The 16204-nt window shown below is 32.5% G+C and overlaps 1 protein-coding gene across 1 annotated transcript in view; it reads left to right on the forward strand.

The window, feature by feature from the left end:
• The window catches only part of HCN1 (hyperpolarization activated cyclic nucleotide gated potassium channel 1), a 443637-nt gene that overhangs the window by 228944 nt on the left and 198489 nt on the right, over window positions 1-16204 (forward strand). The window contains exon 3 of the mRNA XM_003811014.8: window positions 5923-6084. Within this exon, the coding sequence (XP_003811062.3) occupies window positions 5923-6084 (162 nt within the window). The remainder of the gene's footprint in view (window positions 1-5922; window positions 6085-16204) is intronic.

Consider the following 16204-nt stretch of genomic DNA (forward strand, 5'->3'; position numbering starts at 1 on the left):
ACCATTGCTGAGGGCCTCAACTAAGGTTGCTATCCTTTAAAAAAATTTAAGTAGTACAAGCTACACAGTTTGCTCTCCAGTAATCTTCCAAAGTTTAGGTATACAAGGTGGCTGTTTTGATTAATCAGAAGTTGACATTTTTTTTTCAGAGAAAATGCAGTGGAAAAGGACACAGCCCTTAATAAATGGAGATGTGTGGCACGTGGACATTGGGAGGTTGTTTGATGCCAGAAATGAGCAAAATTATGGGTAGTGTAGGCAAATAGAATGAACATTAAGAAAATAATTTTTATATAGCTGGACAAATAACATGTGACGTTGTCAGAGGGCAGTGAGGAAATAAGGGCACTCACATCAGAACCTAAGACATTGGGGTTTGAAAGAAGTGAACAAACTTTGAGAAAGCTACCAGAGAAGTTGCGTCTTTGGGGAGGGGAAGGTGGTGGGGAGAGTCTTAAGTCTCAGGAAAAGCAGAGAAGTAGAGAAAGCATTTCATGAGGTGGCTGAGGGTATTTGATAATTAATTGATTATGTAGAAGGAATTTTGGAAGGAATAGTGGAAAGAAGAATCCAGGTAAAAAGCACTCAAGAGCATGAGTATGGGACAATACTTGGAGGAGGCTGAAGAGTGGATTATTGCTTTTGGACTATGGACAAGCTGATAGTTTTGAAATGTTCAGATGGTTGATCTTCTGAATGTTAAGGTATTCTCAGTCCAAATAAAATCCTAGTTAAAAAGGGGACTGATAAGATTCATCCAATGACTGCAGTCATTGGTCAGTGTTAAAAGAGATTACTATGAAGAGTGTTATTCTCTCATATGAAGTAAAACCTTCTACACTTTGTACCTAAAGCATGGAAAGATGACCTGAATGACTTTCAGGGCAAGAATCACAGAGGTATAATAGGGCTTTTAAAATATTTATTTTACCATTGATTAGGACTATTACATATTGAGCCCTGAATATATGTTAACAGTAAAACTGAATCTGAGTAGCTGTTTTTTTTAATTTTGTGTCAGGATGGTATGTATACACTCCATCTAAAAAATATAGCAAATCGTGCAGGTGCCGATATATAAAGAGAAACAGAAGAAACCAACCTTGTTTTACACCTTTTAAAATACAATGTTCTCTGTCAAGACAGCCATTGTTGGCCCATTTTCTTAATCTTATTTTGATACTTACGAAGGTGTATTAAGAAGTCTTGAATCAATACTGAGATCACACAAACTAGCCCAGAAATTATCCCAGTATGTAAAGTCAACGACTAAAAGCAGTTTAATGCACAATATAAAAAGTCTTCAATTATTTTTGATAGTTTTTTGGTTAAGGAAAACAAAATAGAACAAATAATTAATCATAGATTAAGGTCATTCATTTTATATACAAGCTATTAGATTGAAAGACCGATGAATCCAGTTCATCAGGAAAGAATATGGAAGCATTTTAAAAGAATTAAGCCAATTTATGGATATCTGTTGTATAGTGCAGTTTAGAAAGACCTTTTAAAAACAAGATGAAATAAACATTGCTCCTGGGAAAATATCACAAAAAATCACATTTATGATGAATGATTCACAAATATTAAGGTAGAATTTGGGATTCTGACTTAAAATATCCTAGAGCATTTTTCAGTTTTAGAAAGTTAATTATTTATCCTGTCTGGAGTTATTGGACTCCAACTAAATAAAATTCTAAACCTATAATATAAAAAAAGTTCAATGAGAATTTGTGACCAGATCTTTCTTCTTATTAAGGTCACATGAACAGCACAATGTCCTGAGCTGGACAAATGTAAAGCACCGTGTCTCCTAAAGACATTGTTTGTAGTCTAGATATGGTGAAAATAAGATTAAAGAGTTGTTTAAAAACTTTTTTTTTTCCACATCAAAGTCTCACTTTGTCACCCAGGCTGAAGTGCAGTGGCACGATCTCGACTCACTGCAACCTCCACCTCCCGGGTTCAAGTGATTCTCCTGCCTCAGCCTCCTGAGTAGCTGGGACTACAGGTGCCCACCGCCACGCCCGGGTAATTTTTGCATTTTTAGTAGAGACAAGGGTTCACCACATTGTCCAGGCTGGTCTCGAACTCCTGACCTTGTGATCCACCCACCTTGGCCTCCCACAGTGCTAGGATTACAGGTGTGAGCCCCCGCACGTGGCCGAAAAACTTATTTTAATTACATTTTTTTCAGTTGACTCCTGTAAATACCACTTGAAAGTAACTTAAAAGTGTATTGCTAGTCGGGGAAGAGAGCCTTTCTTTCTGTTACCCCAACCCTGAGCCCTCTTACCCTGTTACCCTAACCTGAGGTTAGGTTTCAAGTCAGGTTACTTGGAAGATGGAAAATAATAGTGAAGTTTTTGATTTTTTTGTTTGTTTTAATTCCCTTGTTTAAGATACAGAAGCAAAGTGGTACACCATAAAAGGTTATTTATGTTATTATTATTAAACCCCTTCAACTCTCTCATTCATTTAGTAACAATTTACTGAGTGTCATTCATGGTGCCATTTTACATGCAGTCAAGTTTTCATGCAATAGCACCAAGACAATTGATTTATATGGAAATTTATTACTTAAGAATGTCCACCTTATAGATGAAGAAAAACGAAAAATATTAATCAATAGTGTTAGCCACTTGATTAGTAAGGTGAATAAAGTCACACTTAGATTTACCCTACAAGCTGCCCTTATTAATAATAAGTTGTGGCTATGCATAAATTAGATCAGATGCTTCCTTCTTTGGTTAACCTGACTATCTACAGATGTGTGAGCTCCATAAGGAAGTGGCCTTCTCATTCCAAATCTTTCTTGAGTAAAGTTTTAACAGGGCTATTAATCTCAATATACAGATCATATGTAATGATTATGCCTGCCAGAGTATCTTAGTTATAAGGGTTCAAAAGACAATCAGATCGGGCCGAGATAATGCACACATTCACGTATTCATCACAAGTAATATTATATACTTTACATATGCTCTTTTATCAGTTAGATAAATGAAGATATATGGGTTTGACTAGTTGAAATTTGCCTCTGCTATTAACCAGTGTAAAAATACCCAACTTGCTTGTACCTTCTCCAAAGTTAAATTTTGGGATAGCTCCAAAAGTGATGTCAATTTTGAACACATAATATTAATGTCCATAAGGGAGACTGTTTATAAAATTAATTATGTGAGTTCTTACCGAGTACTCTAAAGATAGTAGAGTTACTGTATGAAGCCAGCACTAGCACTACCTAACATTATGGAATTGGGAATGACTATTTGGTAGCAGATAGGCTTGAATCTAGGCATAATCTTATAATAGTTCATGAAAATACATAGTAGCAAAACAAAAAGTGTTTCTGAAGTTTTATCATTGATGTTATATCCCCATTAACTTCCTCTATGAAATTAGTGGTCCTGTCTCTCTAGAGAACATTTTAGAGATAATAGGGTTTTCTTAAAGGAATTGAATAACTTAGCATATTATTTTATCTTTATCTCTTGAGAGCCCATGAAAAGAATCTAATTTCCCAAAAGGAAGTAGAAAATGCAAGAAAAACCCAGTCAGATCTACCAAGAATCGATGCTAGTTCTCTAGACCATTCCATACTCCACTCTAAAGCCTGATAATTGAATGATGGCCACTGCCTGTATACTTATAATTTGTAGATTTTGTAATATTTTCAGATAGTTATTAGTTGCCTCAAATAATTGGGCTGAAATGTGATAAGTTTCCTGGTTTTTCTGGAAGTTTATATTCTGCAATTTAACACTATTTCCCAACAAAACGCAGTCTTTACCCACAAGACATCTTAAATGATTTTCTCAGGAAATATTAAGATATAAATGTAAATTCTGTTACTAAACAACAACAACAAAACTAAGTTCATGATGACTTTTTCCGATTTTATCAGTAGAAAGCTTTTTTATTATGTTTTAGTATATAACTTTTTTTTTTTATTATACTTTAAGTTTTAGGGTACATGTGCACATTGTGCAGGTTAGTTACATATGTATACATGTGCCATGCTGGTGCGCTTCACCCACTAACTCGTCATCTAGCATTAGGTATATCTCCCAATGCTATCCCTCCCCCCTCCCCCCTCCCCACCACAGTCCCCAGAGTATGATATTCCCCTTCCTGTGTCCATGTGATCTCATTGTTCAATTCCCACCTATGAGTGAGAATATGCGGTGTTTGGTTTTTTGTTCTTGCGATAGTTTACTGAGAATGATGGTTTCCAATTAATGAGAAATTATTGATGAAATTGTTAGCAGAGTTTCTATTTGTGTATTCAGTGACCAAGAAATATCAGAGGGAATAATATCAAAAGGATGATTCTGTGGGTTTTCCAAATTTAAAACCAAAATAAAAAGTAGCTTACAGAAAAGTAAAATTCTTAATGCTATAAAAGAAGTTGTGTGTATAGCTGTCTGAATATCAAAATATGTGGTCTGTTGCCCTTAAAATTAGAACTGCCAACTTTCTTTTAAAAAGAATTCAGAACAGTGTGTATATTCCCACAAAAAAATAATCTTTTTGTTCACTATACTTACTATGTCAAAAAGATTGTTTAAAGAAAGAATTAATGCTCATAGAAATATATCAAACTGAAAAACATTTAATTAAAGACAGATTTTGGTTATTTTATAAAAGCAAAATCACAGATGCCCTATCATTTTACCTCTGAGTACTTCAGTGTGTGTATTTTAAGAATTATAGATATTTTCTTACAAAGATATCATTTCTAAAACCAAATGTATTTTTTTTTTTGTTTTCTTTACATTTTTTGGATAATTTTTCAATACAAGTTTACCTTGTTACTTCAAAAACACACCATTCTTTTGGTGAATTATACAAAAAGTGATTCTAAATATCTGAAGTTATTGTGTTTATAAGTACTTACTCAAATTTAATTGTATTTATTAATGCAGTAATTCCTTAACAATTATAACAAAACTTAATTCTACAATGTAGGTCTGCTCCCAAGTGGGTTTTGCTATTCTAGACTAGGTAAAATATAAGTAGAAACTATATTAGCAGCCAGTTGGAGAGTACAATAAACTGCTAAAGAAAGGACTCACATTCTGAATCTATTTCTTGTAAATTCTAGAAAAATGAGTAGTTACAGATGTAAAGATGGGTATTTGTTTCCATTTATAAAATTTTGATGGATTATGTTGATTTGTCATAATGTTTGTGTTTTCTGAAATAATCTAACCTACCATACTGAATTTCATCAAAATACAAACAATAAGGAGTAACTGAAAAGTAAAGCCTGTACCATAAAAATACAAAAAGTTTATGGAAATAGTTATGATTTTTAAAAGTGTTACACAATTGTTTTTAAACCAAATCCAGGTAGCCTTTATCTCAAAGGCTTCTATTTATGTTCAGTATCCACAATTAAATATCTCCACTCACATAGCTATAAATTTAACTGTAATTTATTATCAATATTACTTCATATTTTGCAGCTGAACTCCTTTGGCATACGGTTTTCAGTCCTTGGGTATTTTCTTTGTCTTTCAACAAATCTATTAATATAACAAGAGATGAGAAGCAGAGTAGAAGCTACCCATCATTTGTAAATTTTGCTACCTTGTTTTAAAGTAGCTTTGCTAAAATATGCAAAATAACAATAAATAAAAACTTCTGGCAACATCGATGTTCTTTAATACATACATTTATATATTCATGCTATCTCTGTTGCTCGTGAAACATAGTTGGCTTTAATATTCATAAAGTGGAGTGTCAACCTTATTGTAAAAATAAAGAAATGTAATCTGTTTCTATTTCTGCAAGTTATTCCCATATTTTCATTAAATCAATACTTACGCTACACAACATCAATGCCTACTATCAGTAGTATGCTTGATTTTTCTAAAAAATTGATTATAAGAATTGATTTTATATTTTGGTCAACAGATATTCCACATGACATATGATCTCGCCAGTGCAGTGGTGAGAATTTTTAATCTCATCGGCATGATGCTGCTCCTGTGCCACTGGGATGGTTGTCTTCAGTTCTTAGTACCACTACTGCAGGACTTCCCACCAGATTGCTGGGTGTCTTTAAATGAAATGGTTGTAAGTAATTTCTGTTATTTTACACTCTGATTTTTCAACGTTGTGCCAAAACCTTTTAAGTAATTATGTTACAATGATCTGATTTCTTCTCTATAAATGTTTACAGACAACTTGATTTTGCTTCTATGAATATAAAATCAGATGTTATGTTTGTGGAGGGTGGTTACAACTAAATTTTACTAATTGACTATATTCCTGAGTATGTATATGTTACAACATCTACTTTTATATATTTTATTCTGTGTATACTGAGGCATATCTTATTTCAAAGGTACAATCATAAAATATTACCACGGTACAGCATTCTTTCAAAAATGCCTGTGGCTTAGAATAACTCCTAATTTCATCAACATTTTTTAGCTTTCACTATGTTCAAGACATACACTTTTAGGGATTGTAAAACATGCAAAGGCAGGTACATCAGCATAGATATAGATTAAATATGTATGAAGCCAAATGAAGTTTCAGATACTACCTTTTGCTAAGGAAAATAAGGAAAACTTCGGGGAAAAGGTAGGCTTTAAATTTACCTCTGAAAGTTATGTAAATATTTAAAAAACTATAAAGTATAAATTTGATTTAAATAGCTAGGTATATTCCTATTTAATTTTAAGAAGATATGTTTTGATCTATATAATGAAACACTCAACACTCACAAAAGAATTAAAAGAACAGTGAATATTTTGGTAGATATATCTATAAATCTCTCTATATATATTTTATATATACACACGTATGTGTTCACAAATATTTGTTCTTTTTGTATAAGTTCCCATATTTTCTTCCTGCATTACATTTTAATTACATTTTTACTTAATAAAACATTGTTTAACTGTGAATAGCCCTCTTTGATATGTGACATTTTATGGTACTTTAATTTTATGAGATTTTTACATTTTTCCCTTAGGTATAAATCAAATACTGTCTTTTCTCAAACTGTTCTATTATTGATTTATTGGCTTATTTTTGTAGAAATTATATGGACACCAAAGATTATGATTTTTTCTCCTAATGATTGTAGCATAGGCTTTCTATTTGAAAAAAAAAGACGGTTTACATTGACAGTTAAGATGTATTGTCTTCTTTTCTTCCTTTTCTATCTTCTTCCCTATTGTCCTCCTTCCTTCCTTCCTTTTTCTTTTTGTCTTTTCTATGCTTTCATTCATATTTGACCTGATATTTATTATATTTACCTAGATCTCGCTTCATTTCATTAATATTTGCTTATATATCACTAAATCACAAAGAGCTCTCCTGACCACCTTATCTTATATATTACTCCACTGGTTTATATGTTAATAATAAAGGCATTTAGCAACACACACACACACACACACACACACACACACAGAGATACACACACTTTTATTTGTCATTTATATTTTTCTGTGTTCCCCACACCAGAATGTAATGTCTGTTCTCTTCTGTCCTGTATTTCCAGTGGTATCTTGGTGTATTTTGTGCTGCTATAATAGAATACTATGGACTGGGTAATTTATAAAAAACAGAAATGTATTTCTCACTGCTCTGGAGCTTGGAGAGTACAAGATGAAGGTGCCAGCACGTTCAATTTCTGTATCTAAGATGGCACCATGCTGCTATGTCCTCCAGAGAAGACAAATCTTTCCCTCACATGGCAGAAGGTGGAAAGGCAGGAACATACTTCTGAAAGCCTTCTTTAATCTATTTATGAGAGCAAAGCAATCATGACCTAAACACCTTTATTAGACCCCACCTCCCAACATTGTTGTATTATGGATTAAGCTTCTAACACATGAATTTGGGGAGTCACATTCAGACCATAGAAAGTGCCTAGAATAGTACCTGACACATTAATTTGTTGTGACTTAGTCACTTATCATTGACAGTTTTTTGAGAAATAGTCTATATGGTAGTTTCGATAACTAAAGAACAAAGTAAGCAGTAGTTTGGTTGGCTCATTTTTCAAACCTGTGATGTCTACTTCATTATAGATCTGTCACTTTACTTATCTTTTTTAAGGAGGAAAGTATATGGTAAAAATAGTAATAATTGTATTTTTCAGGAGAAGAAAAGGCAACAGCTCTATAATCTGGCTACTGACTGAGAGGATAGTATAAAAACATTAGCACTACTGCCAAAAGATGATTCATTGGTACCAACCAATATTTAATTTGGTAAAAAATTATTATTTTACATTTTTCCTATGTATCTTTCAGAAAAATACCAATTGTCATCATAGAAATAGTAAAATAACTATTTTGGGATGTCTATAAAGTACATATGGTAGTATAATTATAAGGCAATATACTACTTAATATATCTGATGATAAACACATTTATTGAAAAAAATTCTTGTTTTTCTTTAAACATGTCTATATGTGCTGAAATGTGTGTGTTCATGTGTGTGTTTGTGGTGTGTGTGTGTGTAGTATGTTTATTCCAACATAGCCCAACCTTCAACCTTTTTTAATATCCTGACATTATACAAAATATCTTTCCAGAATTTGCAATTCACTTCTTGGCTTTTTTTTTTTTTTTTTGGCTGCAGATTTACATATGAAGTTGGTTTTTATTATCTTTTGTGTTTATTTAACATTTTTCCATGTGTAACTCTAATGTAGAGAGAAGGAAACCGTCATGTATGTTCAAATATAAAAGCCATAACTTATTTTATTTTATTTTATTGTTTTTATTTTTTGAGATGGGGGTCTTGCTATGTTGCCAAGGCTGGTCTTAAACTCCTGGGGTCATGTGATCCTCCCACCTTGGCCTCCCAGTGTGCTGGGATTACAGGCATGAGCCATCATGCCTGGCCTAATTTATATTGTGGATAATAGTGATGTGAAGGAAATAACCATAAAAAAGACCATTTTTGAATCAAGAGAGAATCTTGATGGTATCATTTGACCTTGAAGATACTATTTTCCATTCTAAAGTGATGGAGTTTTGGTAAATCATTTATTGCAATAATAAAAAGCAAAGTATATTTATGCACAAGGAGTTATAATGGAGAAGTGCAAATCCAATATGAGAACAAAAGCACCCTGCATTTATTTAATACACTTACTATATACAAAACTCTGTGCTTTGAAGGATGCTATCTTACTTGGTCCTCACAGCAACTGAATGAGGTAAACATTATTTTGCCCCACTTTTTGGCTAGAAAAACTAAAGTTTTTAGAAGTTAAATGAATAGTCAATGTCACACAGCTAGATTATAGAACCAAGAGTAGAATGCTTATATATCTGACTCCGTAATTTCTGCTCTAAACCATGTTGGACGGTTTTGTGCAGCATAGATTATAAAGAACAGTTAAGGAAAGTAGTAATAAAGAGACAAAACCTGTTAGTTAAAGCACTCCAACTGCAGTAGAAAATCCCATTAAAATTAACGTTTGAGCTCTGACACTAAAAAGTGGCAAGATTGATCTTTTGTGAGATGTAGAAAACCAAAATCAAGTTGAGAAATCAAAAAATTAAGGAGCCAGGCCAGGATATATGCAGGAATGCACTAGTCTTTCTTGGGTTTGGGCTTGACAAACATGCTATGACCTTAGGCTCTGATTCTAAATTATTTATAATAAAGAAAGATTAGTGGGTCTAACAAATTCTTTATGTTTATTCTTCTTCATTGTATCCTTCCATCATTAAATTATTTTTATTCTTAAATATTAATTACTATATATTTATATCCTTCTTAACTGTATCTGCACTTACACCCATACTTTTATCTGTATCACTAGCTAGATGAGGAGAAACTCAAAGTCAATGCTATAATTATACTATATCTGTAACTGTAGTGTTGATAATTTGTTTAATATATCTATTCTTATATTAACTGTTTCATTCCATAAATGTAGATTCAATCTCTCTCAGTGAATTCCTTTGCAGTCTTTCTAAATTCCTCATTAAAGTTTTTATTTAAATATTATTTTTAAAAAGTCAATCACTAACCGTCGCGGGTGCTGTGGTTTAAATGTATCCCCCTAACTTCATGTGTTGAAAACCTAATCCCCACTGCAGAAGTGTTGGGATGCAAAGTCTAGTAAGAGGTGATTACATAAAGAGCAGACTGACCTCATGAACAGGTTAATATTGTTATTGGAGAAGGGGGTTAGTTATAAATATAAGTTTGGCTATCTCCAGCTCTCTTTCACATGTGATTGCTGGCCCTTTCACCCTTCTATCCTTATGCCGTGGTAGGGGACAGCCCAAAGGCCCTCACCACATGAAACTTTAAAAGATCTTGGATATCCCAGCCTCCAGGACTGTGAGCTAAATAAATTTCTGTTCATTATGAATTACCCAGTCTGTGGTATTTTGTTGTAACAACAGAAAGCGGAGTAAAAGTGCAGGCTACTTAAATTGACTAGGAAGGAGATACTGACTTGCAAAACACAACGTGAACAGGAAGTAACTTTGCTTTGTATTTATATTATTTGTTTTTGTTTCATTCAAGAAATAAGTCTGAATTATATAATTCTATCTGAATGAAAATCTTGGATATGGCAGATAATTACTTTCTAATAAGATTAGTTTTATTCCCATCACATTTTGTGGCTATGTGTTTAGGTGTACAACACTAAAATTATATTAAATCATTATAAACAAGATTGGGAGTAATGGGTTTTTGTTAAAATTACAAGTATGAAATATTCATTTTAAGAATATAAGAAAATAAATGATGCACGTTAACTTGCTTATTAATTTTGAACTGAATCTCAAATATCGGATGTAACCTAGGGAATGACTTTATAGAACAGATAAAGAAGGATTTTCAGCTAAACAGTACATTCCTGGAGCAATCTTTCTTTAAAAGTCTATAGGTTTACTGTCAGGGAGTCCATGTTTTCTACTAGCAATCTTATAAATGTATGATTACATGTTAGTAATCATTTTGAAGGTTTTAACATAGCATGTTATGAATTTAGGATTATCTGAATGTCATACATATGGAATCTGGATATGCTTTTGTAGTTGGAGCAGGTTGTGTCATGAGGAGTTACATCAAATAATTCTGGTTTATGAGCATAACAAATAAATGATGCATTTATACCAATTGAAAGATTAATAACATATTAAATCCTGTACACGTTTCACCACAGTCAAAATGAAGAAAAACTTGGATAAGTGAATTAGTCATTCCATAGCACTCAGTTGTAGAATACTGTATAAAATCACACAATCTACAAAACCTGGCATTACAGCACTACATTTACATTTTATGCACCTACTTGGTTTTAGCAAAACAGCATTACTCATCACAGTAAATTTACATGAAGATGTATTTGTTGATTCATTATTTTGTATTTGATTTGTAAAATTATGTTTGTTTTAGTTTTATAATTGTATTTATTTGAGTAACATTATAATCAAAATAATTTAACCCAAGTCAAGGGTATTTCATTGTAATGATTCATTTGTTGTGATTTGAAGGAATCTGTGCATTATTTAATTTTGATAAGTGCTATTCTACAGGGCAGACAATTGGTCTTTCATGTATCTGCATCCTAGACAACTCCTATACCAACTTTGCATGTGTTGCTAACTAAAATATTGTTTATAATCAAAATGGTAATTATCAGTAGCATTTTTTAAAATATGTGCAAACTAATTATTCAGTTATCTATTCAAGTGGTCTTCCTTATACCGTTTTTGTTTTAATGATTTGTGCATCTCAAGTTATTTTTTTCAAAGATAAGTAATCAATCACTTGACCATACTCTAAATTACTGAATTTAGAACTCATGGGCATACTCTAAATTACTGAAGTCAAAATTAATAAGCCTCTAATTCTCTTCATATCTATAGATATATTAATTTCCAAAAAGTTAAGATGCGTAAACCAATCTAGCAATATCAGAGAAAAAAACTGATATAAAAAATGTCTGTAATGGTCTAATTAGTAAAATCTATATGGAGAGAATAAGGGATTCCACTGGAAAATCTAGGTTACTCTATTTTACTTTTATTTGAAACAATGTGACAGGGACACTTACTAACAACCAAATAGCCACGTGCTTTCCATATTTTCTAGCTGCCTTTCAGTTAGATGGGTACCTGTCTGTGCTATTAATTAATAATTAATGGCCTATGAATAGCAGTATATTTCACTTATAGGTATAAGCATTGAAAAGCTGCTATAACGCCCTCAACCCTTTTTTTTTTTTTGAGTTCCGGAAGCATGTCTTAATTTGAAGCTCACACATAACATAGCCTATCCTAACTCATTTGTACAGAAACATAGGGGGCGAAATTGGCAGAATTAAATTTAAAGACATACATATTGGAATTACCTCAACCCCTAAATCTGCTGATTTTATACAAGTCACTTGACTTTCTTGTACGTAGCTTCTTAGCTATGAATTAAGTGTATATTATGTATTTTTTCATTTAAATGATCTATTGAGTATTTCTTTGTTCCAGACATTATTTTAGGCACTAAACACATGGTAGAAGATGAGACAAAGTCCCTGCCCTCATTAGGCTTACATTCTAACATGCTTTTATTCAAACTATCTTTTCTGGGTACTAAAAACTATATAAAACTTGTCAAAATGTAAGCTCTTCAATGAATACATTTATAATCCAGTGAAATGGTAAATTATATGACATATCTATTAATAGGAATTTGAATTGAGAGCTCTGAAATGTTTGCACTGCCCAAAGAGCATGGTTCAAGTGCTGGTGAATTACTCCCCTTTTTTCTGTTTTCCAAACTGTGTTCCCTTGAAAATGAAGCCATGCAAGCCTATTTTCTCTTCTTAATTTAGATACCCAGGGAGTACAGTCTGTTTTCTAACTCATCCAGTGGTGTTCTAGTAGTAGCCCTGTGTGGATTGAAATAAAATCTATGAAAAACCGAGGGCCAGGGAGACACAAAATAGAGAGACATTCATTTCAAGTAGTATTAGCTGGCTTTAGATCAGGAACCTTCAATAGAGTGGGGAATCAAGATACTTCAGGCACTTCTAGCTCAAAAACTATAATCATCCCAATAAATGTGTGCTGGGTGGGCAGAGAAGAGAGAGCTATTTATTGATATTTTAAGTAAATGATTTGGAAAAAAAGCAATAAGAATTATTCATATGTAAGCTCACATATACAATTAGAATATAGAAACCCGGACAATTATTTTATCTATTGCCATTCTATCAAATATTTAAGGGCAAAATTAAAATAGATTCACTTTTTGTTTACAGAGCCCATTTAACTACTTAGGTAATGACTGATTGACATAATATAGCCAAAGTAATATTACGAAGAAATGACCTAAAAAATCTCTTAATTAAAAATATATTTCCCCTCTCTTGAGATTCAGTAATCTATTTTAGATTTGAATTTCTATGGCTTAGAAATTGTATTATTCTGATAATATTAATTTTTTTAAATAGAACGTACTGCCATAACAGAAAGTTTTTATTATTTTTATTTTTTTTTTATTTTTTTTAAGACCTAACAAAGGGTAACTAATTTGCTGACAAGTCACTGTAGCTCTACTGGAAAAAAAAATGCCTTCGTAGCTCCTATGAGTTATAATAATAAAGTAGGTCAGCAGCCTGCTGAGTGTTGCGATTCTCCTTTGCTGTCCTGTCTCTCCCAATTAGCAAAGTCTGCCTGGCAACTGCTCTCTATTGGATAGAAACATGACCTCATCACAAAAGGGGAAGGGTTCACATACTGTGTTCTTCCTTCTCAGATGTGGATTCTCTTACAGGAAAAAAATAAGGAAATCAACTCTAATCTGATATTTTGTTTTCAGATAAAATGTGCATTTCAGAAAAATTTAAATCGAACTATAATTTCATCATAGAGAGGGATACAGGATATTGATGAGATTGTATATTGGCTATGGTGACCTTGAGTTGCTTTAGCAATGGAAGACCAAGCCATAAGTTCCAAACATGTTTTTTGTTCCCGCTTACATAGACTGGCTCTTAAATTTTAAGCAACAAATAGCAGAAGAAGCACTATTCATGAAATTACCTTATCTAACAAGTGGCACCTGATAAAGTTGAAGAAAAAAAAGTATTTTGCTGTCTAATATTTCCTCCAAAATGATTAATTTGCTAGACTTAGTTCTCCGTTATATCCATGCTATTCTAAATGTTGTTGAGACATTCACAAATATAGTATTCATGTATGTATAACACATTATCTCACCTATTTTGAAGGAAATAAGTAAAAATACATTTACCATTTTAAAGATGAAGAGTCTGAAACAGAATTGTTATTCCATTTGCATAAAGCCAGAGACAGTATGGTAGCTGGTTATAAAATCCATATTTCCCCTTGGATTAAGGATGAACCCACCATACCATTCTACTTCATGATCCCCAGACAACTTCATCTTTTATAAACCATTGCCAATTTATGTTTATAGAAAACAACCATGAATTGGCTGCACTGCTGGAAGAGCTCAGAATGTATATGAAAAATACGTGAAAAGTCATTGTGTTGTGTATGTGTGTGTTGGGTTTTAGGGTCTTTCCTTTTACTACTGTCGTAAATTCAAAAGAATCTGGCAAAGAAAAGCAATTATAATATCTTACTTTTTCTGAACTCCTCATATATTTACGTTACACATAAAAATGTTGTTTTGAATTGATGCAGATTGGAATAAAATAGTAACATTGTCTTCAATCTGGGAATCAGTGGAATAGCAGACTAATAGTTTCTACTGTATTATTCAATTTACGGATATACGGATGTCAGGCAATTCATATGAACTTCCTCTCTTTCCAAAGAGTTCAAGGTTATCATTCTCTGTTTTAAAAAGAAGAGACTTATATAGACTTGAATTATGTAAGCTAAGTTGCCTATTTTCAGATAATTTTCCAGACAAGATTATATAGTTGCTTCCCATAATGAAAGGCTCTCCACACTTTGCTTTTTCTATTCCATCTCATTTTTATCCCTCCTGCTTTATACCCCGGTCTAATTATGCTACTCTAGAGATATATGACAGAATCAGAAGTGACATGAAGAAAGCCATGTGATAAATGCGGGATATAAGAAAGAATATGAGGGACACTTTTTGAAACCTAAAACGAACATTTCGTAACCCCATTGTATACCCTATCATTTTTTTGAAGTGTTTATTGTTTTTAGAGATGTAATTTATTCTGGAGTAATGAGTAAATTTTATGATGAATTTGGCTTATAAACCTTTAACTTATTTCAGCTATTTTATACATATATTCTTATAATGTATCAACCACTGTAAGCAATTTATTAAATGAGATCTTAAAATATAGAATAGACTAATTGGCCCATTTTCTTTAAACTTTGAGGGTCTAGACATAGGGCCATTATGATTAACATTTAAATACTCTTTTAGGGAACAACAGACAGTGAGGCCTACTTGAGGGTGGAGGGTGGGAGAGGGAGAGGACAGGAAAACTACCTATTGGGTTCTATCTTATTATCTTATATACCCCATCATTTTTTAGAAGTGTTTGTTGTTTTTAGAGATGTAATTTATTCTGGGTACTATACTTACTACCTGCGTGACAAAAAAAAATCTCTATATCAAACCCCTGTGACTTGCAATTTCCCTGTATAGCAAACCTGCATATGTACCCTGGAACCTAAAAAAAAAAACAAAAAAAAAACTAAATACCCTTCTAGTATTTACCAGCTAGGTGCCTCAGAAACACAGCTCCAATCCAAATAAGAGTTAATCAATACCTGTCTCTGTCCTACATCCAATATCTCATATTTCACGCATAGAGAAACAGGCACACCTAGCTGTGGACTGTTACCATTTATTCTCATGCATAAGCTTGGTAATGATAAAAATTGTGTAGGGAAAGTTTGGAATTTACCATATCTTTGTATTTTACAAGAAACATATAGCAGTGAATCACAATCTATTCTCTATACTCCAATAGCATTTTCTTGAGCATATCATAAAGTCAATTAAAATGGTCTCTAATTATATTCTAAATATAGAATAAATATTATTTATAATATCTACTTATAATGTCCATCAAAGCAAATGATGTGTATTTAGAGATCACCGTGTGCTACCCTTTGCTACTGTGATCAATGTGATAATCTAAAATCCTGATTCCTACAACATAGGGAAGGGTTTCTAGTGGAAATATATTGAATTTTAACTGCATGCAAAATGTGG

Source organism: Pan paniscus, chromosome 4, assembly GCF_029289425.2.
Source record: "Pan paniscus chromosome 4, NHGRI_mPanPan1-v2.0_pri, whole genome shotgun sequence".
Lineage (NCBI taxonomy): Eukaryota > Metazoa > Chordata > Mammalia > Primates > Hominidae > Pan > Pan paniscus.